Source organism: Cryptomeria japonica, chromosome 8, assembly GCF_030272615.1.
Source record: "Cryptomeria japonica chromosome 8, Sugi_1.0, whole genome shotgun sequence".
Classification (NCBI taxonomy): domain Eukaryota; kingdom Viridiplantae; phylum Streptophyta; class Pinopsida; order Cupressales; family Cupressaceae; genus Cryptomeria; species Cryptomeria japonica.
Genome location: NC_081412.1, coordinates 545,105,274 through 545,117,309, shown reverse-complemented (window position 1 = coordinate 545,117,309; position 12,036 = coordinate 545,105,274). Strand labels below are relative to the sequence as shown.

Genomic DNA, 12,036 nt, shown 5'->3' with positions numbered 1-12,036 from the left:
TCCTTATGATAATTTTTTTGCTATGTTACATATAAAGAATGTGGATTGTTCTAGGTTTTCAAAAGAATCTTTAGTATAATTGACCCTTGATTTATTAAGTTGGATTTCTTCTTCCTATAATCAAACTCATAGTGCTCAAGGAATTAGTAATACCTACATCATACATTTCTACAATCCAAATAACTTATGCCTCTATAATTTTCTCTTCCTTTAACACACATTCTATTGATAGAACGATCTCTTGTGATTTATTTTATTGGAAAATATGAGTAAATAGATTTTTCAACATCAATTTTATTATAAATTAAAAAACTTGTATGAGACGGCTCTTAGAACGTTGCATATATTTTTCATATGATTGTAAGTAACCTATCAACTTCACAATTTTAAATATAATTAGATATTTACTTTCTTTAATTATAATTACTATTCCATATCATATTTTAAAAGAGAGATATAGATTCATTTTTTTAACAACGTTTTGTTTTATTATAATTTTTCCTTGAGTGCTGAACTAGTTTGCTGAACTAGTTTATTTTATAGTCATTATAAAGAGTCATTGTAAATCTGCATTTAAGATTACAAACTAATGATAAAACAACTTTTAGAATCTCTTGTCTAAAACCCGAATTAGCCGAGATCTGTATGCAGATTACAAACTACTCATAAGCTGCTGTTTAAACTCGTCGATCATCAGATCCTCCATTGGTTCCATATGACCAAACGACAGTCTCACATCTCTTTCTTTTTGGTGGTGGGATGTCCTTCTGGTCTGCGAAACTGACAAACGTTCGCAGTCGAGTGGAGATGGATTTATCATGAGGACATGAATTCTCATATCTGTACACAAATCGGTAAAGCAGGCGACACAAATAATAAAGCAGTGTGAGAAATGAGACACCACCTGTCAGCAAAAATAAAACCCAAAAGTTGTCGAAGCTCAATCTGGTTGATTCCACTGCACCAGACTCTGCATCGCATTTGCTTTCACTTGAATTGAACCACCTCTTCCGAATTTGCCGCATGTCTGTGCTTTCTGAAAGATTTAATATAGCCTTGGAAATGTCTGAAACCAGTGGAGATCCCTTTGGAAACACCTGTAGTCACAATTTGAATCAATCATACGATTTGTGAATCAGATGAATCTTATAAGATTTAGAGGTAACAAGTTTAGAGACATACGAATCCGTAGCCTCCTGTTCTGTAGGTGGGACCAACTTTGGAAAAGGCATTGCATCTCGTTGACAGAAATAAGTTTTGGGCAACTGTTTCCTCGTCAAATATGGCGCCCGCCCCTCCATTATTGGTTCCCTCCTCCAGTGCAATGGCGTACTCTTGTACAGATGTGTATGGGCGAAGCAAGCTTTTGTTGACATAGAGCTGATGTTCCAAATAATTGGCTATGAAAGTTCCCTGGCGGTACCCGATTGGCAAATTCTGGGTGATGAGAGTATCAATGCTTTCGATCTTTGGTACAATTTGTCTGACTGTAAGCATCGACGACAGGCTGGCTGTGTAACTAGATACTAACACCAAAACTACAAAGAGCCAAATTATGACCACTGCTCTACCCAGACTGCTTACAATCTTCTCCGCTGCAAAATCCACAATATTTGTTTTAGATTTTGGAAGCGTAAATTGGACTATCTGTAATAAAAATGCGGAAAGGGAGAAAGGTAGAGAATGCTGTTACTTTGAGTAGTGAAGAGCGTGGAAAAGGAAAACCTGCATAGTACAGATCAAGTAATTCAATCAGAAAAATCTGCTGGTTGCTGCCTCGTACGTTGTAAAGAGAGGCTTGACAATTTTCTAGCATAAAAACATAGATACTTGTAGTGAAATCTTAAAGATAAAAGAAATATTTTTGGAATGGAAGTTGTGGACTACCCAGATAAAAAAATTTAGATTGATGAATTTTTAATTAGGCCGAGTTATGAAGGGAGCTTCTTAAAAAATTTCACTGGGACAGCTGAGAGTCTATGGAATACCTAATTTTATTTTTAAAAACACACGAAATAACCTTAATCCAAAAAAAGAAGGAACCCATTCTAAAACCCCAACAAATAGAATTTTTTTTTTGTAAAACAACTTTCAATTTTTTTTTGGAAAAATGAAAAAGAAGCCTTCAAATTCTTCGATGGCGTAGACTTCCCGACACAAAACCCTCTCCACTTTTAATTCTTCTTCTTCGTCGACTGAAAACACGGTTTCCAAGAGAAGAACTGTCAACAAACTCTACAAAAATATTGGCACGTGAGTTTGACGGATCGTGCAGGCGATGTTGACTAACTCGCGTTCCGTGGTTCGAACTCGAGACTTTTGAAAGCACTGAGATCGAGGAAAAGGGGACGCAAAATTCACGTTTGGAAGTTATCAACTAAAAGTCTATGTAAATAGATGATGAAGAAGTTTAGGTTTGTTGTGGATGAAAGCATTTTATTTAAATAAAATGCAAAAAAATGATCAAGTATATGGTTGTTTCTTTCTTTGTATTCTATTGACTGCACCTTTTTTTAATGTCATTTTTTCATTATTTTATTTTTCATTTATTAAAAAAAAATAATATTTGTCGAAATTGAAATTTGAATTTAAATTGAATTCTATTTAATAATAATATAAGGTAATTTGAAGACTAAATAGAAATATTTAAATATCTAAATTATCTTTTTTATAGCTAATTCTTTTCCAACAATATTTTCTCCCATTTTTGTATGTTGTGCTAGGTTCTCAACTGTAAAGAGAATCACCATTTTCCTAAATAAATTATACATTAAAACTCTCAAGATATTATATAATACAATATATTTAAAACGTTTATATTCTCTCTAATGTTTATTGGATGACCAAATAAATTGGTTTTTGGATGACAAAGTTGATTCTCATCTAATATAGATAGATTGATGCATTTTAGGTATCTGAATTGCATTGGTACTAAATATCTTTTTAAAATGATCACATTTCTTCCTAGATGAGGACCTAACACCAATTCAAGAAGAGATTCGAAGGTGACAAAGATAAAGTAAGAGTAGCAAAGAGTGAGGGCAAATAGATATAGTTAACAAAATGGTGAGGCTTCACTACCAATTTCATGCCATGAAAATCATAGCCCAACAAGAAGGCAACAAAGGGAGGGTAACAAAGTAATGGAAAGAGTTTGTAACTTTTGCATAATAAGGATATTTGAATTTGACGAACATATTTTTTCTAGAGTGCAAAGCAACTACAATATCTGGGGCCAAGTATGTAGCGAGCACTTTGCTACAAGATTTGTTCGAAGATATTAAGATTGAGAAAACAAAAGAGTTCATCATCAAGCTTCTTAGCAGTCATTCACCAAACCTAAAAGCTAGAATGATGAGGTCTATTATCTCATAGACTATCTTTGACTTTATAGACATTGAAACTCTTCTATTCTATTGTATTATATTTTTTATAGCTAAATATTTTTAAAAGATCAAAGCTGAGAGGAAAAGATTGAGCTATAGCAATAGACTAATCCAAAAGACAACACTTCTATAAAAGATCATAAAACAACGGTGTTGACATACAAGTACATAAAATTTTGTTGAAGATTTTATAAAAACGAAAGTGACAATCTAACCAACTATTTAACAAATTATATTAAAAAAAAAGTACACCAAAAAATGTACCCTTATATGGACACATCTATTCTGGCTCCAAAAAGATAGTATGGAATGACTTGTTAGTTGCGTGTTTTACACCGTCGATTTTACAGTTAACGATTGTGATTGACTAACCTGTCACTAACACGCTGTACGACAGATCTGTTTTGGAGCTAGAATATCTGCGGCTCCCTTATATATCCTGCTAAATAATTGACAGCCTAGGCCATGTCTGCCCTAACAATAGTACTAGGCAGGTAAAGTGCAAGAGTATCCGATGAAACATCTGTTTACAGCCATATAAATCTCTCAAAGATTGAGCTGTTGTTGGAATTTAGCGAGAAAGATAAAGTGAAATTCTAGGTCTACTGGAGTGGCTCTCTACCATGTCAAGTAAAATTTGACTAATCAGTCATGAATAATTTTTATTTATTTATTGTAGTGTCACGAATACTTTTCTTTGTGTGACAATTAAAATAAATGATCAGGCCACTGTTTGGCGAGGAGGATTAAATTAATAGGAATGAAATTGTCATTTGTAGGCCCAAGCTGTTGACAGGTCAAATCATATTTGATCGTAGTGCTTGCCAAAACGGATGATGTGACCCATGGAAGCCTGATATTCTATAACTTAAACATCAAGCACGTTCATTCCGTATAGCGTGTCTGAAAATAATTCATTAATGTAAAAGACCCAGCTGAATCCATTAAAAAAGGGCATATTATTCGGTGTCAAAATCGAAGTCTAAGCAGAACTAATGCGTTTGCAGACAAAACATCTTTTAGTGAAGGCGTGTAAGTTTTAATTAAGAGTTAAAATCATTAAAGCCAAACATCTAAATCACGTTGTAAACAGGAACATGGGGAGAGTGGGCATGAGAAGTACCAGATGAATGTCAAGACTTGCTTCCGAGGCGTCCCCCTGAATTGTCTATTTCGTCTGTGCTCCAGAAGCCAGACAACAGCTCCCGTGAATATGAAAAATGCAACAGTTGTTATCCACATGGCCGGAGTAAATGGACGGAGGAAAGCCCATGGTTCACTTGATCCCTCGTCTGCAATTGCTACCACCATTACCAGTCCCGTCTCCGTGTAGGGTTGTGTGAAATCCACGTACTTGCTCCTATTTGAATTCACCGTTATATCTCCCACAACCGCATCAAATTTCTGGTTGAATTTTCACATTTAATCTCAGTCAGTCAGATGGAAATATACCTAGATTTGCAATGCAGAAAAGAAATTAAGAAGTGAACTGACCTGGAGATGGACCTGGTAGACGAGGTCATCGTAGTAGTCCGCAGTGACATTGCCAGATCCATAAGGTATTAACTCATAGGGCAATGCATAATCCAATCTCTTGAGCACCGCTTTGAACACATCAATGCAGAAGCCTGTAATCTCATAACTCTGATTTCGGGCACCTGCGCTGGCATGAACTGGTTTTACGCTGATGAATTGTGTAAATCCTCGGTCCCAAGGCACGCCTATTCTATGTATCTTTCCTGGTGCAGTTATCGCCCACCCACGTGGCGTCTTTGTTGATCCACGGCCCCAGTGAACAACTTGCTTTGAAGAAATCTGCAAACCCTTTGCTTCTGTCCATGACCCAATTACCTTATAACTATTTCCTACCATATTGATTATATCATATGGAAACTCCAAGATTTCTCCGCTTTTAGGACTTACCCGAACAGGGCCGCTCAGGCCGATAAAGTTTGTGTCAAGGATCTGTTTCAGCAGTTGTTCTCCGCCCTCAAAAACCCTGAAATTTAAAATTTTTGTCTTGTTAGAGGCCGCTGAGAAATCACCATCGAACAATCCCCCACGCAGCAGATGATCTATTGCAAAAGTAATTGCCCATACTGTGTCATATGCAGCAAGCCCGCGATCATTTAATTCCAGATTTGGGATTTCAGGATTCTGGGCTCTAAACCGCTGTTTCCATCTTTTAGCAAACTCATTCAGCCTTGGCTGGTTGGTTTTGGGGAGGCTTCTTTTCACCCCTAGAACACCATTCATAAGCTGGAGTGAAGTAGTGTTGAAGGAGTCCAATAAGCTAGCGATCGCATCGGTAACGATCCATACATACTCACTGCTGATTATTCTTAATTTGTTCGCCTCGGAAAACAGGGTTAGAGCCGATTCAGGAGGCATATGCACAATGAATACTCGCGACTCCTGCCTCATAAGATTTTCCTCGACGAACCTTCGCATTGTGGAGATATCGGCTTGGGGAGGCACTGCAGCTTTGTAAACAACTTTGCCCTCAGCTCGTAAGGCATCGTCTAAGGCGGGTATGCTCCCTGTCCCCATATCGTCATCTACATACACAAGCACCACATCCCTCCAGCTGTAGTTGTCTATCAGCTTTGCTATTGCTGTCATTTGTGGTGTATCACTGGGCGCCATGCGTATGAAGTAAGGGTATCGATGCATCGACAGAGAGGGATTCGTTGCAGCAAATGTTACAACTGGAACGCGCGCTGCAACGCCCAAATGCGCCACGAACTCCGCCACCACGGACATTTGTGGGCCGATTATGCTCACACATCCTTTTCTTAGAAGTTCTAACGCTGCAATGCTCATTTCAATGAAACCCATTAGTATTCTGTTTTATTCATTCCCACGGGATGAACTGAAAGAGCGAGGGCTAATAATCATCCATCTTCATTTATAGATATAAATCTGACGAGTAGAGGAGGTGTTGTTACCTGCAGAAACGCCTGTAAGTGAATCTTGTCTGGAGTCTCGGATATGAATGTTGAGGAGCGTGCCATTCAGAATGCTGGTGTTTCTGTTTACGTCTTCAACTGCCAATTCAATAGCAGTCCTCGCTATTTTTCCGCTGGTTGTAGTTAACGCCATTATAGCACCTATATTTATTGACGGATCATTTATTTCTCCCTGGGAAGCAGCACATAAAAGAAGAGCAGCAAAAGCGAATTGCAGCACAAGTTCATACCCAAAATTGGCTCTGCTAGCCATACCTACACTCTTGTGGTGGGGAAATTTTGGATAATTGAAAACTGGAATTGCTTCATTTTTATAAAAATCAAATGGTTGCTCACTTTCCCCGATGGAGGGATGGGTGTTTACCAGACAGAGTCAAACAGGCGGGGGGCGTCTCATACATTGACGAGTGCTGTAAGTTTGATCGCCGTTGCTTCCCTGCATTAGGTCTACAAAGAATTTTCACGAGTACCGCTGGTCGTCGTTTGATTGTGCGCAACTTTCCGACTCTGAGCAGAAATTTGTGAGAAATTCTGTTCGATGGGGTATAGGAAATTTCGCAGAAGTTCGCCAGTCTTACATTGACTGACACAGTTTTTTGGTACGTGTATCCCAAAATATCCACTAGCGTCGCCTGTCAAAATCTAATTAGAAGATCTAATAATATGTAATTTTAAATAAAAAACTTTAAAATAATTTATTTAAAAGATTCCTTTAGATATATTGATGTGACTAGTTGTGTAGTCAATCATACATACAATTCTTAATTACAGATAAAGTTCACATTATAGGGGAAGAGCACGAGTAGTTGAGCATGTATCAATTGTTGTGAGGGTTGTTGATACCTTTTGTTCCAAACATTGAACAAATAAGGCCTATTGTTTGAAACATATTTAATATCAATTTTTGTTAGGAAATGTACCAATAGTCTTTAGGAAATATACCAATAGTTGTTAGGAAATGTACTAATATTGTAAAAAGTAACCAATTAGGTGATGCCACATCAGCTGCACAACTATTGGGGCCTCTTTTGCACACCTATTGGTCTCACTTTTTTTTGGGTTGTTTTGGACAACTTGGCAAAAAGCATCTTGATGTGGCACCATACTTGATGATGTGGCGCTGAAAGCTTAGTTATAAGCAGGGGACTTACCAAGTAAGCTACTATAAAAAATTGGGATTGATTTGAAATTTCCACGTAAGATTTTGAGAAGCGCGAAGTTAGGGTGCTCAACTACTGGTGCTATTCCCCTATTTCTAAAATAATAAAATTATGAAATTTCATGTAATCATAAAATAGTTTATGATTAATGATCCTTTTTTCTTAATAAATTAATTATCTTATTTTTCCACTATGTATTGTTGGTCATTTAGGGGAAGAACACCAATAGTTGTCATAGCTAACTTCGCGCACCTATAGATCTTAAACGGTACATCGGATTTCAATTTTTTTTGGTTGTATTCGTATGCGACTTAACTGCTTAAAGCTATTGATCTGGCCTCTAGGTAGTAACAATCCGATCTCTATGGGTCGTTATGCATCAAAAGGTCAAAAAGTGGTCATTTCGAAGTGATGACCGATACTTGACCTCTTTTGCGCCAATACCCGCACACTAAAAGGCCAATACCTATTATTTAAATGCATAATACACTACAATTATCACATTTTTAAAACTAAAAAAAAAAACCCTTTTATAACAAGTTATGAATTTAAAAAAAACAAGGTTGCATATAATAATGTTTTAAATGGGTGGTCGAATAAATCATTGACCACCCATTTCCACCTTCCCACATACAAAAATTGGTCCCACGTGGCACTAGTTACCGCTAACTATGTTGCCCTAAAAACTAAGGGGAAATGTGGAATTTCTCACATTTCCCTTTCTCGTTGTGCTCTCTCCGCGAGTTATCTCCCCGCCGTCGATGCTCTGCGGTTGCTTTGGCTCTGCAATGGCTCGCTTCAACTCGAGGTAACCGTCACGACTCTTCCTTCATGCTTTTTGGATGTCCAATGATGGTTTACCTCCTTCATAGCTGCATTACGCTTTGTCTATTGATGATTTCTCTGTATGTGGGTTAGGGTTTCATTTCAATGCTTTGTTACAGTTTAATAATGCTATAATCATCACTGATAATGGCAAAAAAATGATTAACTCTTCCTTTTCTTTGGCAACCCTTCATTATTTATCATTTCCTTTTATGGGTGTGCTGTTAAATGGTTTCTCTCTATTGATAATGCCAAAATAATTACAGAGAATGCAAAAAAAGTTGATTATTGTTCATATTTATTCGAAACCCTTTCATTATTTATGATTTCATATAAGTGCGCTATTAAATTGTGTCTCTCTATTTATAATGCCAATATAATTATAGAGAATGCAAAAATAATTATTATTACTCATAAATATTCGAAACCCCTTCATTATTAAAATTATTTCCTTTTATGGGTGCACTGTTAAATGGTTTCTCTTGTTGATAATGCCAAAATAATTATAGAGAATGCAAAAAACATTGATTATTATTCATATTTATTCGAAATCTTTTCATATTTATGATTTCATTTTATGGGTGCGTTGTTAAATTACGTCTCTTTGTTTATAATTTACCATTATAATTATAGAGAATGTAAAAAATTTGATTAATGTTCATAATTATTTGAAACCCCTTCATTGTTTATCATTTCCTTTTATGGGTGCGTTGTTAAATGGTTTCTCTTTGTTGATAATGCCAAAATAATTACAAAGAGTGCAAAAAAAATTGATTATTGTTCATAATTATTCGAAATCCCTTCTTTATTTATCATTTCATTTTATGGGTGGGTGATAGGATTCGCCTAGCCTGCTCAACACTTCACTAAGTTGATGTTGCTCAATTCCACCAACTCACTAGGCCTAGTTGTTTTCTAGACCTACAAGTCCTTCTCAATCTCTTCTAAGGCTTGGCTCTTACTCACTCCAAGGTCTTTGTTTCAAGTGTCCTTGCTAGGAACCCTACCAATTCACTATGTTCCCCTTATGCTCATGATGGCTTCTTGGCTCAAATTCATCAAACTGCCCTCCAAAGGTCTTGAAATGTTGTAGAGGTGTGGAGGGTTCTTCTCTCATGTTTTCAAATGGTTTTAAGGACCATTTGTGGTTTCCAATCCAAAGGTTTCTTATCGATTTCAAAATTTGGTCTAGAAAAGAGCTATAAGGGAAAGAGTCCCAATTAGGCCTCCTAGAACTAGTTTTGAGGTCTTGTGCTAAAACGATCCAAAGGACCCCCAAAAAAGAGTGGATTTTCTTCAATGATTCACACAACCCCAAGGGATTTCAGTGGTTTTAAGCTTCCAACCCTTCTCTGCATACGTAAACCCCAAAAATGAGAATTTCAAGGGCTTCTAGGCACTTGACTGGTAACAACAAGTAAAACTTATTTTTGGACCTCCAAATGGAACTCTTGAGGCTTCCTCCTGCACAAGTAAATCTGTATAGTCCTATTACAACTTCCCAAAAGCTTGGGACTTTCATTTACATTCACCCCTGCAATTTGTGCTATATTTTCATCTTGCCTTCTCTAGCCGAGTTGCTCCTGGACTCACCTAGGGCAAGATGCTAAAAATATCAAATGACACTTTCAGACCTCCTCCTTCAATATGTACACTGTACAATGGGTTTCCTACCATTTCCCAATAGGTCGCGATGAACACAGAGTGGTATTTTATGTGGCACCCATTTTAGCAAAAACTGCTAATTACAAGCCAAAACTGGCTACTTGTGAAATAAACACCAAAACAATAGTAAATGTTATGTAAAAAGCTTGAAATTGAAATTCCTACCCTACAACACACTACCAAAATTCAATCCATCATTGGATTCATGGATTAAATCCATTAAACCTTCAAGAAATGCAAAATTTGACAAAAACAATGAAAAGTGCAGTCCAAAATCTTGTGTTTCAATTATTGCTTCCAAAATCCAAGTACACCAAGCTTGGTAATCATGAAAAAGAGGGTTTATATAGCCTTACCATGTGTGGATTCCTTCCATGTCATTGGGTAATCCCTAGCTTCAATGCTAACCAAAATCAGGACAAAAGTTGTCATGACAGCTTTTTGCAACTTTGTGCTTTTTCCACTTTTGATCTCTCCAACCTAAGAGACCTATGTCCAGTCATCACATGTGAAATTTAAAACATGCCTAAGACCTATTTGACCCTCTCTAAGGCTTTTGACAACAATTGACACTTTTGACTAACCAAAAGGCCAAAACCATTCTCAAACACACCATTTACACAAAAATGCAAACCTAGGTAGAATGAACTCCACCTAGGCATACATTGAAAAAATACTCACTCTTGGACCCTCCTGGAGTTCTTATTTACTACTGACTTGTCTAGGGTTAGTACAAAACAAAATTTGTAAAGACGAGAAAACTAGGACCTAGGTGCTCTTGCACTATTCTCCCTAACAAAAAGAGGTCATGTCACCCCTTGAGGAATCAATGTTGGATCAATTTCAAGCTTCTGAAACTCTGACTCCATCACCCATGTAGCCTCAACATCATCCATACCCTGCCATTGAATGAGGTGTTCCCAATAGGTTTGATCCCTAGTCTTCTTGGCAATTCTTGAACTTAACACCTTCTCGGCCTTAGGATTAGGCTTGGCTGGTAACTAAAGGTTATGCACATCATCTGAAACCTCTAAGTGACTACATTCTTCACCTTGGACTGGCCCCTTGTATGCAACCAAGTCTACTATGTTAAAAACCGGTGACAAGCCAATGTCACTAGGTAGATCCACCTTGTATGCATTTTCACCATACTTAGCTAGAATGGAACATGGACCTATCCTCCTCATCTGCAACTTGTTTGGCACTCATTTCTGTAGCCTTTCTTTGTTCAAGTGCACCATAACAAGATCCCCCACTTGAAATTGTAGATTTCTCCTCTTTTCATCAACTTTTTGTTTGATTTTTCTTGTGTTCTCCTTCAAAGCTTGCCTAACTGATTCATGGACCTCCTTCATGGACTAAGAAAAACCCTCCGCATATCGACTTCTTATTGTTGCACTTCCTAAATCCCTCAACTCAAAAATGTCTCTTGGGTGCACACCATAGACTACTTCAAAATGACTTTTACTGGTAGTCCTATTTATGGTGTCATTCTATGCATACTCAAATTGTGCAAGTATTTGATCCCATGTCTACCCATACTCTTTGGTAAGGCACCTCAATAATTTTCCCAAACTTCTATTCACCACCTTGGTCTGCCCATCTGTTTGAGGATGGTAGGCTGATCCAAAAGAGATGTTTGTGCCAAGCTTTTGCCATAATGTTTTCCAAAAATGACTCATAAATTTGGAGTCCCTATTTGAAACTATGCTCAATGGTAAACCATGTATCCTTACTATTTCCTTGAAAAACAACTGAGCTATGTGGCATGCATCATGAGTGGTCTTACAAGGCACAAAGTGAGCCATTTTGCTAAATCTGTCCACAATGACATAAATACTGTCATATCCTTACTTTGTCTTTGGCAAACCTACCACAAAGTCCATGCTAATGCATTCCCAAGGTCTACTTGGTATGGGAAGAGGTTGATACAAACCGGCATTTGTTGAAGTACCCTTGGCTTTTTGGAAAACTATGCAAGTCTCCACATACCTTTTCACATCTTGATTCATCCTTGGCCAATAATAGAAT

At 37.2% G+C, this 12,036-nt stretch overlaps 1 protein-coding gene across 2 annotated transcripts; it reads right to left on the bottom strand.

Moving 5' to 3' along the window:
- Positions 1-507: 507 nt before the first annotated feature.
- Positions 508-6,955, bottom strand: LOC131044186 (glutamate receptor 3.6). 2 transcript variants are annotated; one of them, XM_057977460.2, is made up of 7 exons: positions 6,720-6,955; positions 6,335-6,496; positions 4,881-6,196; positions 4,510-4,790; positions 1,694-1,725; positions 1,183-1,595; positions 508-1,097 (listed from the first exon to the last, which is right to left on the bottom strand). In XM_057977460.2, the coding sequence occupies exons 1-7, from the start codon at positions 6,754-6,756 to the stop codon at positions 678-680; spliced, it is 2,661 nt and encodes an 886-aa protein (XP_057833443.1). In that variant the 5' UTR covers positions 6,757-6,955; the 3' UTR covers positions 508-677. The 2 variants fall into 2 exon arrangements, with proteins under 2 accessions (XP_057833443.1, XP_057833442.1); XM_057977459.2 differs by having other exon boundaries at positions 6,335-6,943.
- Positions 6,956-12,036: the final 5,081 nt, after the last annotated feature.

Excerpts from the sequence above, each read along its gene's own strand:
- LOC131044186 (XM_057977459.2), bottom strand. The coding sequence starts at position 6,608 with ATGGCTAGCAGAGCCAATTTTGGGTATGAACTTGTGCTGCAATTCGCT. Across the intron at positions 1,726-4,509 it reads CAAGTCTTGACATTCATCTG|GTTTTCCTTTTCCACGCTCT; the intron begins GTACTTCTCATG and ends TGTACTATGCAG. Across the intron at positions 1,098-1,182 it reads GAACAGGAGGCTACGGATTC|GTGTTTCCAAAGGGATCTCC; the intron begins GTATGTCTCTAA and ends TTGTGACTACAG.